This window comes from Ursus maritimus, unplaced genomic scaffold, assembly GCF_017311325.1.
Source record: "Ursus maritimus isolate PB19 unplaced genomic scaffold, ASM1731132v1 scaffold_29, whole genome shotgun sequence".
NCBI lineage: Eukaryota > Metazoa > Chordata > Mammalia > Carnivora > Ursidae > Ursus > Ursus maritimus.
In genome coordinates this window covers 16,174,993-16,189,013 of record NW_024425452.1, presented here as the reverse complement: position 1 = coordinate 16,189,013, position 14,021 = coordinate 16,174,993, and the positions used below count along the sequence as shown (strand labels likewise).

At 36.7% G+C, this 14,021-nt stretch overlaps 1 protein-coding gene across 1 annotated transcript in view; it reads left to right on the top strand.

Annotated features, from left to right (window-relative positions):
* Positions 1-13,252, top strand: part of KHDRBS2 (KH RNA binding domain containing, signal transduction associated 2) — a 539,039-nt gene extending 525,787 nt beyond the window's left edge. Inside the window, exon 9 of the mRNA XM_008691747.2 lies at positions 12,432-13,252. Within this exon, the coding sequence (XP_008689969.2) occupies positions 12,432-12,529 (98 nt within the window). The 3' untranslated portion in view covers positions 12,530-13,252. The remainder of the gene's footprint in view (positions 1-12,431) is intronic.
* Positions 13,253-14,021: the final 769 nt, after the last annotated feature.

Genomic DNA, 14,021 nt, shown 5'->3' with positions numbered 1-14,021 from the left:
GATCAGCGCATTACTACTCTATCACTTCCACTGAATTGATGTATTACAGTTTCCATTCAGTTTAAAGCAAAAACTGGAACCTGCTTTTCAATATTCCAGATCAGAGATTCTTAACCTTAATTACACATTTTAGAATCACCTGGTGAATCTGGAAAAAATCCTAATGTCCAGTTATCAACCAAGATCGGCTCCATCACAATCTTTGGAGATGAGGACTGGGGGTTTCAATTGAATAGCTTTCTGGGTGCTTCTTTTGGAAGCTAAAGTTGAGAATAAGTTTTAGATACCTACATGGGAGCATGACGAAAAGTAGCCTATGATTTTAATATGAATGGTCAGACTGTGCGAGGCACTTGCATTCTTGCAGGCACCACACGGGTTATGCACAGGCTACCTTTTAGAACACTGGGTACTTTATAAGCAAATACTGTGTTCTAGGACCTGGCATTTAAAAATTCACTTTAAAAAAAACTACAAGTTCAACTAATGGAAAATAGAATTTGTTCCCTTTTTGGACAATTGTGTGCCGAACATTTAAATCTCAAACTGGACTTTGTCTAAAATTCACCCAACAGAGAGTCCACAAAAAATTACAGCTCACATGCACCTAACAACTCTCTTGTTGAGACAGTAAAATAAGCCATAGGAAAGTTCTTTTATCACTTTCTTTTCTGCTGAGGTAATGGTGCAATCATTTTAACTGATGGGGAGGGAAGAGTTGAGTGATTTATTGTCAGAATCTTGGGGTGAACAGATCATGTACAAAAAAAGTAAATTCAAGATGATAATGATTTATATTTAGAATATACAAAAATGAGCTGTTTTTAAAACACAAAGTACAGAATATAAAATATAAAGCTGGGAATACATTTTCTTGGCCACCTGGAAATAGACTAGTTAAGACAAAATATATCCTGGAGCATACCACCTTATGGGGTCTTTATAAAATTTCCACGGCTTGGGGAAATTTTTATTTTTATTAAAAGAGGGTATGAATTTTTAAAAGACTAAGATACATTGTCCTGAAATAAATGTACAACACATATTTATCAAATATGTCATAATTTATTGAATGATTCAATGGGAACTGATATATACAGATTGCTGAAAAAGTATGCCAGTTGAAAATGTAATTATGATTATTGATGATTAATATTGGTGTCTGTTTTGTAAATCACCTAACCATATGGGGACGTTGTCAAACCTTTAGCTCTGCTGGTAACAAGATGGGCCGGGGGAGGGGGAGGGTAGATCTAGAATACTTAAGTCAGTCTGTCTGGAGCCTGGCAACTGTGCAGGAAGTTTCCAGGAGACATCCCCTCGTGATCAGGGGAGTGCAGCAGCAGGCAACAGACAGATACCCTTGGAGTATCTGTTGGCATTTGGAAATTCTAGCAGGGATAGGTCCCGTCAGGGGCAAAGAGCTAAATTCAGGCTGCTGAGAAAACTGGGATAGCAAACAGACTAGAGTGTGTGCCCAGAGATAGTCCAGATGTTGCAAGTTAAGGGCACCACTCTCCACAAAACTGCCCTCATGTCACATTCCAGTCACAAGTTTGGGAGACTCCAGGCCGCCCTTTCCTCTGACCAGCTGGCTGCAAATCTGGAGCTTCCACTACCCCCTCTGGTTTGATAATTTGCCGCAATGAGTCACGTAACTAAGGGAAGAGCTCTAACGTACGATTAATTATTAGTGCAAAAAGAAAGGACGCAGAACCAGGTAGAGAGAGAGACGGATACACAGAACAAGGTCTGGGAGAGCCCCAACCATGAAGCTCTCAAAATCTCCTGGTGGCACTCGTTCAGCTAGCAAGCGCGTCGTGGCACCCCCCGGAGACCGTTCTAATATCACGTCCCTGAGTTAAGCGACCCCTCCCCAAAGAGAGGGGCAGAAGCGAGAAGAGATTTTTTTGAAGCCAAAATGGTACACCAGTATTTAAAAAGGAAAGCGAATCCAGACAGTTGTGATCCAAGGAATCAATAAGCCTCAAGCCTTATGTTTCTCCAATGCTACACTCGCTTGCCTAGCTTTACGAATATCCTCCAGGCACACTGATGTGTAACAACACACAAGGTGTTGCCAAGCTCGTGCAAACCTCAGTGCCCAGAGTTTTTATTAGAGCTCCATTATGCAGCATGAATGACTGAATCATTTCCATCTCCAGACTCCTTTCTTTCTTCTCCAGATTGGGCTGCTAACACCCAACCCCTCTAATCTCCTGGTTGGCCTCTCAGGAGTGACCAGCCCCCATCGTGAGTCATCTCGATGGCATGAACTATCAGGTGTGGTCAGAGGAGCCCACCACGAATAACAAGACTTTCCCATTACTCCAGGAAATTCCAGAGTTATTCACAGTAACTGGGGACAAAGGGTAGCCCAAATTTTTATTTCACAGGGGGTGAGATGAGAGCGCAAACCTGGGAAATCAGGCAGAGATATGTTGAGGCAAAAGCACGGAGTCAGAGCCGGTCAAACAGCCAGGTTAACATTTTGCTGAGCTTAGGTTTTCTGTAACTCCCATAAGTTGGTGTTGGTCCAAGAAGACACTCTGGGCTCATTTCTGTTCTCAAGTATAGAAATGACAGATGTTGTTGGGGGGGGGAGTAAGGCAATCAAATAGCTACAAATTCAGTCTGTCTATGAAGTTATGTCGCCAAACCTACCTCCTTCACTGAGGTGAAGGCATTATTGGAATGCTTAGAGAACAGAATTATAAAATATCATTTTATATCATCATTCTTATTCTTCCATTATTTCTCATAAAGTCCTTATGTATAAAAAAAAAGTCTGTGGCTGAATTCTGCAGGCTTTTGATTGACTCCAGATTTTATTTGACAATAGTAGAAGTATTTTTTAAAGTCAAGTCAGAAAAGCTTCTGTACTGTGTCCAATTATCATTCACCATTTTTTTTCTGTACCTTCCATTTTGGAAATCCTTTCTCTAACTGGATTCTTTATCACCGTTTTATTTAGATAAGATCTTAACTCCAAAGTAAGAAGATAGAAACATACTTATTTTAAAATATTGAGGACCACTGGCATTTATTATTCTATAGCTGCAAGATATTACACAGTAGAGTCAAGAATAAAATATAAGCCTAAATTTTAGTTACGTGTATAATTTATCAGTTATTAATAGATGATAACTAGAAATGAAATGGTACAGAGTCAAGTTATTATTAAATGTGAATATGTGTAAAGTGCATAAGGTAGGGGCTAAAACAGAGTAGACAATATAAAAATTGTACCACCAGCAAGGGACAGGGTAATACACTAATCACAGCATATTTGAATTACAATTCTTCCTCACATTCCCAATCATAGTGGCTGCATCTGGGAACACAGAAGCTGGTAAAAATCACTCGCTGCAAGCTCAACTACCTTGAATGCAATTCTTAGCACAGCCTCAAGTTTGTTCGGCATTTTTTTTTAAATCTTCCTGGAGCTCACAATCAGAAATAGCAGTAATTCCAATAATTTAAGCTTAGCCACAGAAGATAACATTGTGACATAATGTAATGATTTGGAAATCAGGTATACATGAAGTAAATTTGGAGATACTAAACAAGGGTATGTATAAGAATGGTGAAAGGTTAAGAAAAATGGCCCTAGAATTTCCATACCTAGACCGAAAAAAAAGAAACTGGAAGATGATTTAATTCTCAGGTTATAGAACCCAGCCATGGCCACAGACCCACATTTCATTGAGGTGAATTAAAGTTAATAGAGAAATGTCAAGTACCAACCAGTTGAGCCACAGATGTATTTCAGAATTTTACCTCCAAGAGTTTCTACAGTTTCCCTTATTATAGATGACTTATATATTTATCAAACTGTCTTCCTGAATTTACCCATGCATATTTTCAACATTTTAAACATTTTAAACATTTTAAACATTCATATTTGTTGTTTATGTCAACAAATGGACTTTGGAGTCAGTTGCTATTTATGTTTCATGGTCCAGGTGGCCAATGGGAAATACCTACTTTCGAAAGCCTCTTAGGGACTTCACCTAAGAACTTCTTCAAAGACTAAAATGAATCTCACTGCTCTTGAGGAAAATGTTGGTATTTAGGACAAGTTCCGCAGGAGCCAAGAGAAGCTCTTAAGAAGTCCCATAAGACCCCAGCCCATCTCTGGTTTGTGGGATCACTATCAGAAATCATCATTATCATTCTGAAGATGAATCAAAATAAGTGATCCAAAAACTAATCCATAAACATTTGCTAGTTGTTAAGGAAAATGTAAGTTTTTCTCAATATATTAAGCAAAATGAAATCATTCATCTGCCAAAATATAACGGGTATTTAAAGTTTGCGTCTTTTGTACTTGAAACCTTTAAGTGGTTGGTTCCACTGATTTCTTCCCCTAACTGGTCCATTTCCATGCAAAAACAAGATGACCTTCCTTTTGAGAAAAAGACATTAAAATCTTAACTATACTAACACTCCTCCTATTTCAAGACCCAAGATGTGTTTTTCAATGAATATTGTAGGATACTTGTACTTCAGTATTGTAGAATACTTGTAAATTATACACGTAACTTGTACTTCTACTTTAGAAGTCATCAATTCTAAAAATGAAGTCAGGTCAGATCATAGGCTCTGCGTGGAACGCCTTGCTAAGGAATTTGGACTTGAGCTTGAGTATGCTACGAGAGCAACTGAACTTAGGGGGAAAAATTGTACTTAGAAAAGTCCCTCTGGCTAGAAGGTAGAGTAGAGTAGTAGTGTACACACACACAAACACATACACACACATTAGGGAATATATACACGTATATATACGTCTACAGAGATGTGTGTGTGTATATATGTGAGTGTATATATACATATATATATACACACACACACATACACACATTTACAATCATGGAAAGTCACGGAAGATAACTAGAGAGCTGGGTACTCTGGGCAAAGATGAGAATGGCTTGCCATGGAATAGGGTTGGTACGGATGGAAAGAAATGCATGAGTTAAATACATATTAAGGAAGAAAAGGCAAAGCTTGATGACTGGCTAGACTGCCTGGGCAAAGGTGAGGGGATGCCGAGGGTTCTGATGGGTAACTAGGCAAGTTGTAGGCAGTAGCTTCAGTCTCTGCAACACAGAACTTGGGAAGAACATTAAGTAGCATGGAGAAAAAGAGGAGTTTAGTTTTGGAAAAAGTTGACTTTGAAACACCTGAGGAGCTGCTCCATGGGCAGTTACATATGCATGTCAGAAGCTCAGAATGGTCTGTGACGATTAAAATTTGTCATCAGCATTTAGATTAAGAAACTTGCCACTTGCCAAAGAAGTCTTTCAGTGAGTAAGAGGAAGAACCAGAATTCAAATGCAGGCCTCGCTATAAGACCCCTGGGACTCCTATTCCAAAGGAAGGCTGTGGCTTCTTTTACGGGTACAAAATAAAGATGTAAAATATTTAAATAGAATTAATGTATGCAATAAATAATGACCAAGTGCCTGCCATGTGCCTCACAAAATTCTAGAGTTGAGAAAAGAGTGCTTAGAAAGGCCCAGCCCTTTGTTATTCTCTAGATGGATTATTCCAAGTGTTACTTTTTTCTAACAGAGAATATCTAATTAAAAATTTGAAACAGTGATAAAGCTGTAAATGCTTCCCAGAAGCTGACTGAATTTTCTGAGAGCATAACTGTGGTGAACTCAAAGTTAACTCTTCTTGGAACAGAATTCACTATGTTCATCTGTGAAAGCAGATGCTGGTCCTCCATATTTCCCCTTCAAGTACTATAATGTTTTACCCTCTGTATCTTAAAACAGTAAACTCTGCAATTACACATAGTGGCAATACAAACTGTGTAGATAAAATTGTTGAAACATTAGGTTCCAATGTTCCATTAATATTTTAAAATGCTCAGGGCACAGCAGACAATCTTGCTTTCTTTCTACCTCAGATGAATGAACACTTAGATTTCAGTTAACAAATTCAGTTCAAGCAGCCCACACTCCTGTTAACAAAATTAAAGCTACATTCTCACTTACTTAGCTAATTAATTGTTGTTGGAATCACCGGTTATTATATAATTCAAGGGAATTAGAATAAATGAAATCCTATTTTCCAGGCAATAAAAGGAAAAAGAGAGTGGGGGTCAGGATCTTCTTTCAGATGAAAGGAGTGATGGAAAATGGTAAGACAATTATAGATAAAAATTCTGGGTCTCTTGGGGCCCCTGAGTGGCTCAGTTAGTTGAGCGTTGACTCTTGATTTTGGCTCAGGTCATGATCTCAGGTGGTGAGATAGAGCCCTGTGTAGGGCTCCATGCTCAGTGGAGAGTCTGCTTAAGATTCTCTCTCTCTCTGCCTCTCCCCGCCTTCTAAAATAAATAAATAAATCTTAAAAAAAAAAAATTCTGGGTCTTCCAAGCAAACTTTCTGAGCTATAATTTTTTCATGTTTAAAAGGAAGATGACATTGGTACCTATCTTGCAGGAAAATTATAAGTACTTGCTAATAATACACATAAAATGCCTAGCACTATGTTTGACCTTTGGAAGATGTGAGGAGAGTGGATATCTTAATTTTTTTTAAATAGGATAGGTATTTAAAAATTAAATAAAGAAAATGGACATTATTGTCATAGTGAGTTCCAACAACAGAACATCTAACTTAACATATTCTTTTTGGGAATAAATAACAATAACACAACATGTAAGTATCAAAAGGTGCTTTTAAATAGAATGATATTCCTTAGAGAGAGACCAGAAATTTAACTGAGACCAATAAACAGAGAGGCTCAGAGCCAGATGAATTCTAATCAACCTTGTAAATGCTCTTTTAAGACACTAGTGGTTTGTAATAATAGAGATTAACTTAGGTTTCCTACTTTAGTTGTGGTTTCTGCATATTGGTTTACGATATACCAAAAATAAACAGCATGAGTTCTCCCTTTTTGTTGTGGTGAGTTAAAAAACAATTTTTTTAGGTTCTTTTTCAGATCTCAGATATATATACACAACTAGCTATGTAGGTCTAACAAACTGTGAACATAAGAGCTGCACCCTCAATAATCTTCATGACTTTCTATACCCTTTCTAAACCGATTCCTAAAATTAATGTATTCTGAAGGTGGTATTTTAAACCTACTTCTGGAAAGATAAACACTAAGAGTTTACTTTGCAGGAACTTAAATAATGCCGATGTTTCCCAAATTGGTGCCTTGTTCCTAGGTTTCAACTTCCCCACCAAGAACCTCAATGTTTATAGTATCTCTGGAAGAATCAGAGAACACAGTTTTGCAACTTTAAATACCACCCAGATTTTTCTTTCCCACTCTGCTCCCCAAAGTAGCTCATCCCAGGGCAGGAGGGAGAGCACATTGAAGAATGCACACCACTTAATAGATCTGATTCTCCTGAAAGCAGAGTATTTGAGATGCAGAAGCTTTTGAAGTCACTAGAGTAACATCGAATGCACAAGAAGAGTTACCTGGGTAATTTACATGCCTTTATCAAAGTAAGACATTCTGCAGTGATGCTTATTATCATGTGATGGAGATACACTCTATGGAATTCTGTAAAACTTGACTGAACTGGGAAAAAAATCAGTCTAAGTAAAAAAAAAAAAAAAACAAAAAACAGAGGCAGAGTCATTTTTTAAAAGAAATATTAATATATTTTCAAATACATGAAACACAATAACCTAACTGCAAACAATGTGTTTCTGAATAAGAATTCTATTGGACTCATTTCACAGAATTGATTTCAAGATTCCTTTTAGTTAGTAACATCATCTATTTATATGTCGCTCTTATATATTTATGGTGTTCTTCTGATGTGTCTGCCACTAAAGGGCTCTCCTCTCTTGGATCTTAGAATCCAGTTCAAGAAACAAGGCTAGATGATACAAAATAATTAACATAAGTAAGTCTTCAAAGAAAGTAAGTTCTCTTAAATAGGTTAAACAGTACCTGAATTTTTAGTTACATTGTATATTTGCTCAGAAAATTACTTCTTTGGGATGATTAGATGCTAGAGCTCAGTCCAAGTTCAGTTGACTGATGGAAATTAGTAGTTCCCTCCTCTAGGCTTTCCCCAGCATTTTCTCAAATACCAATTATAAATGTGTTGTAACCTATGACATTTCATAGTAGTTTTGTCCTGTGATCTCCTAAAAACTCCTTAAAGTATCCTCATACTCAGGGCTTAGTACAATGACTAGACTATAGGAGATCTTTAGTAAAGAAAAAAAAAAAAACACTTAATGAATGCTTTATTTGCCTCCTTCCCTCCTTATTTCATATACTGCATGATACATTAAAATCTTAATTGGGAAGCCTAGAAATGGTGGGAATTTGATCAAGTCACTGAAGCTGTTTCTCATAGCCTCTTTTCCTATTTTCAGGTCCCCAATTCTATAAACCATTCCAGTAATTTCAATTTGGCAGACGGTTATTTTGCACATTCTCTGAAGAATAATTTGTTATCTAATTGCTCATTCACATCCATAGTCTAGCTGGTGCTTCTCATGTGACAATGATCCTGATACTGAGAGCATCTTACTTCCTTTATTATTTTCCAAAAGGACAAAGAAAGATTACTTCTAAATTTCATTGTCTGTAATGATTTTTAAAATGACATCCTAGACCACATCATGGGAATAGAAACAACTGTCAGGGACTCCAAGATTTGTATGAATCCCTAAAATTTTACTTTATTTTATTTTATTTTATTTTTTTAGAGATAGAAGGCAAAGGGGGTTGTAGAAGGAGAGGGAGAGAGAGAATCAAGCAAGCCCCACAAACAGCGTGGAGCTGACCCAGGGCTCTATCTCACAACCCAAAGATCATGACCTGAGCCAAAATCAAGAGTCAGACGCCTAACTGACTGAGCCACCCAGGTGCCCCTCCCTAAAATATTTTAAATCCGTCTTGTCTGCTGAATAGTAGAGCTCAAAGAAGACAGGCAATTTCTAAGTCTATTCTTGGGGCTTTATATGTCAAATTTTAGAGAATGCCCATTGTAAGGACCTTATAATGATTTGTCTGTTCCTATGCTTCGGTCTTTCCATGTGCAAGGTTCTATAATGGACTTATATTACAATTTCTTTGGATTTCTAAGAATCACTTCTATCTCTGATACTACAGTGGAGAAATCCAATGATAGGCAGTGAGGGGACTGGCTGACCATATAAGGCTCAGTGACACTACACAATGAGGAAGGAAAAACATCCACTGAGTCAGTGCTCTCCAGTCTAGATTCAAAGAAGATAACGTCACTGGAAGAAGCTAAGCCGGCTTGTACTATCATGGGGTAACTGTAAACGTGTCACTGTATAAACATTCTGATACTAGGAAAAATATAGATCAAGGAAATTAGGCACAAGTAGAAATAATACCTTTCCTGATCTCAATTCACTATTATAATTGAGAACATGAATTAAGTGAAATAAATCCTTGATTCCTCTGTTAATAAGGAAGCTTAGAAAAATCTACAACTTTCACCTGGGTGGGAATTCATTTTGGCTGCCTTTCTGGTTACAGTTATCATAGACTAACAGTATTTCCCATTCCTAGCCTTCAGCAAGGAAGAAAGAACACAGTATGAATTTACAGACAGACAAGTATAAGAGCACATTTTGTGCAATGAAACATGCTTTTACACCTTTTCATAATTGGATTCCGCTATGATTGTTTTATGAAATCCAGTCATGAAATACTTTTGTTATTTAGCTAACTACCCCTCTTGAGTAAGAAGTTTGACTACAACCCTAAAATATATAATATTTCTAGTTATTAAGCTTTTAAAATTACTGTCAAGTGTCTTCAGCTCAAATATTACTGTTTTTAAGGTTGTCATTGGAAGCTCTTTCTGCCTCATAGGGCCTCAATTTATTCATTCATTCATCCTCTCATTCATTCAGTCCTTCACTGTGTTCGACCTCCACTGGGCACTGCATTCTTTCCAGGCACTGGGGATACAGCAGTGACTAGTACCCTCCCCATTTTAACGTTAGCCAAAAGTTAGGAAATGACAGATTTTAGCCCATAAATTAGCTGCCCGAGAGCTTTAGATAAAGCCAAGTAAACCTAAATCAGTGGGTTCTTACTAAATATTTAATGTGCCCTGGGGCAAGTCCCCAAGATTATGCCAGTTTAAAAGTTCTGACAAAACTGGGGTAGCTGTGGCAGATATTGTTGTCACTTGTTCATGTTGTGTCACTATTCTGCAGAAACGATCAAGGACATTAAGCTTCTGAGAAAGGATAGCAGACTTCCGTTTCCCGGGAAAACTTGAAATTTATATCATCTCAGTTTCTAAATCCCATACATAGACCACAATTCAGGGATCTCTAAAACTCTAGATCAGAATAAAGCAGAAAGTATTACATTCCTTTTGTTAAAAACATGAATAAAATGGGGTATATTTTACCACCAGAAGACAAGGACATTGACATGTTCTTGATTACTCATTGTCAAAGTGTAAAATTTATATTACATAAGGCTGAGAAGACACTTGCTAGTTTTGCAAGCAAAATCTGTTTTCCCTTCTAGTACATAAAAAAAAAAAAGTTTTCTATATTTCCAATCATGTAAATGCAAAGAATTATTTTCCCCAATGTCTCTGTTGAGAAATTCTGGCAGCTTAGGGGTAAATTCCCATCCTCAAGAGATCACATCAGAAAGACCGACATCCACAGTTTCCAACCAAAAAAGACAAGATCTAGAGCAGGGCTCTGTAAATCTTCTCTGTAAAAGCCCAGGCAATATATTTTAGGCTTTGCAGACAGTATGGTCTCTGTCAGAATTACTCAACTCTGCCTCTAAAGAGTGAAAACAGCCATAGACAATATGCAGATAAATCAGCCCGCCTGCATTCCCTAAAACTTTATCTTAAAAAACAGACAGGTAGCCAATGTAGCTCACTGGCCATAGTTTGCCGACCCCTGATCTAAGTGGATCTGTATTCTGAGAAAAGGCAATATTTCTTTTTTTTTTTTTAGGTTCTCATTTCTATTTTATGTCCTATCAAATACTAAAATAAACTTAAGCATGTACCTTAAAGAGTGGAAGAAATTGTTCACTTATTATCAGATAATAATAATAATAATAATAAAGAAGTGCTGATGAAGGATATCCCCAAAAAACCATTTAAATGCTATTTTTTTCCTATGTTGATGGGCTTTTAATATTTTTCTATCTTGTACATCACTATCCTTTGCCTTATATATAGTATAGTGAGTGCAATTTAAGTTTTTATTATTGTTTTTCCTTAATCTTCCTGAACTATGTACAAAAATATTCTTAGGGGCAGTTGAACTCTCCAGGGACACATGCCCTACGTACATCAGTTGGCCTCAGTCTGCAGTTTCTTTCCAGTTGTATGTCCATTACCATCACTATCCTATATATCAGCTATCAATGTCAGTGTGTCTCTTTCTACTAATCTCTTTTTCTATGTCCATACTTCCTCTTACCAGAGTTCCATGCATGAAATCTGCTCTCAAATGAAAACTGAATTTGGATTGAAAGACCCAAATAACTTAGCTTCAGGAATTACATAAGAAGTCACCATAAACCCCATATCAAGTCCCTGGCCCTTTGAAGGAGGTCTACTTTCCTCCTCTGGGGTCACAGACTTTATAAAAGCTATTTCCCACAACACTCAAAACCTTGTTGGCTTGTTTCTTCTGTGTGTTTTCTGTTTGTTTTGTTTTGTTTTGGCTAGGTTCCAGAACTCAGGTTACTGGAAATCTGATTAACAGGTGAATGAGGAGTTTTCCTAGTGTACAAATACCTCTTTATTTTCAAGGTATTTGTAAAAACTGATATGAGCATACTCTTTGTTGCTTTTACTGCCTAAACTTACTCTATTCCATATCCTGCCTATCTCTCACTAACTTTGTCTACGATAGTTTAGCACCAGGGTCTCACCCTGTACCGCTTAAGAACCAGCTAGTGCAGCACTGGCAGATAGCAAGCCTCGGGTCTCTTTTTTAATCATTTGGTTTGGGAGACAGAGAACAGGTAGTAGTCATTTTTGGTTTTGTTTTGTATTATTTTAAGATTCCCAGGTCATTCTCAAGTTACTCAAAGGCTAGGAGGAACCACTGGATTCCTATATCTACTTTCTTTTAGAAGTCTGTGTAAAGGATAAAATGAGGAGCAGTTTACACTGATACCCCTCTTTCTCTTTTGTGGCACAAAAATTTTACACGTAATAAATGTGGCGTTATCCAAGGACTTTAACTTTCTCTCCTCTAAAGAATGCCCTGCAAGTTTAATTCCACGTGGCTGCATTTCAAAATATATACTTTCTTGATGATCTCACCGTGTGGAAAAGGTAGTAAGGCTTTAGCTGTCAGTGTTGAGATCTTTTATTCTCTTTTCCTTGGTCAACTCTTGCATCTTAAATAACTGTTTCTGGTAACTGTGAAGCCACGTGAATGTTACTGTCTTTCTCTTGTTCATAGCACCAGAAGAATGGGCCACAACCCGCTCCAGCCTGAAGGCACCACCACCAAGGTCAGCCAGAGGGGGATACAGGGAGCACCCCTATGGTAGATATTGAAGGTCCTTCTCACCCGTGACCTCACCTCAAAGACAATTCATAGCCTGTGGTCTCCACATAAACAGCAACAAGACAAGTAATAGTCCTTTTTTTTTTCTATTCTAGGGATAACTGCTCATGATTTCTCCCATATATTTCTTGTATTTCCCCCTATACTGTTGGCGTGACATTGACACTAGTATTATTTTACAAAACGGACTAAAAAAGACATTGGCAAGCACTGTCTATAAACCATTCAGTAGGATGATATTCTCTTGGTTGTTTTTCATTGTTGTGTGTAATCTTTTTTTTTTTTCTTTTTCTTTTCTTTTCTTTTTTTTTTTAAGAAAGAGCATGAATCTGTTAACAGATTTTGAGTCTCAATCAACTAGCAAAAACTTTGTTTAGGGTTGCTAAAAGATTGTAATATGATTTTTGAACTAGCTGATAATAAAGTTGTAGATAAGATGTTTTAACCTGTCTTTTAATATCTGTTAGTTAGATGAAGATGTTCGATATTAAGTTTGTAAATTTAATTTTAAATGCTGTTTTAATGGAGTTGAAAACAAGCAGCTACTGTATGTATGTAGCTAACTGAATTTGTTCAGTGTTTTAACCTGTATTTGTTAAAAAAGAAAAAAAAACACACATAAAGTTCCATGTGTAAGCTACTCTAAATAGGAAACCACAATTTGTCAAATATGTTTGCCATAATTTGTCAATAAAGCTGAAAACTTTTGTAAAAACTAAATTTGGAATTACTTGTTTTCTAGCTTTAAATGCCTGCTTTATTTCTTCTTCAAGAGATGCCTAAAATGTTTTCTATTTAAAAATTACAAAAATGAACCCAAGCTTGTTTTAAGATATTTGTGTAATACTTAAAAAATGTATTAATAACTTATGGTTGTTAAATAATTTAAAAGTTAACAAACTAAACTGTTACATGAATCATGGTTAGTAAACACTAATGTATAACATGTTAATGGAAAAAAATGGATTTAGAATAATAAATGGATTTTAAACTATCCTCTAAGCTTTATCTTGCTAAACACAAATTCTGATTGACTTGTTTGCATTAGCATGTCTCTCGTGAGAAAGAGTAATGGAGTATAAAGAGGTAAGATTACCACTTACCACTGTCTAAATGCCTAGTTCTTCAACCTTTGAGTTTCCCCGCACATTAAATATCCCATCCAACATGTAAGCATTGCGTAGATTCACTTTATTGTTTTCACTCAAAGGAGTGCGTGGACTTCATTTGCGTAGTTTATAACAATTTGTTTTGACAAACAAATCATCAGTGTCACTGGCCAGTTGTTGCTATTCAACCTCAAAAACTTTATTTGTAATTTTCAGTGCTAAATATCACCGCCCTTGAAGGCAGTTTAGAGGGCTGATATTTCTTTTGAGACTATCAGACTTGATGGCTGATGATTATTAAGGAAATATGTCGCAGGACTCAAAGGATGACTAAACGTTAAACAGGTAACACTAATAGTGACTCTGTAATTTT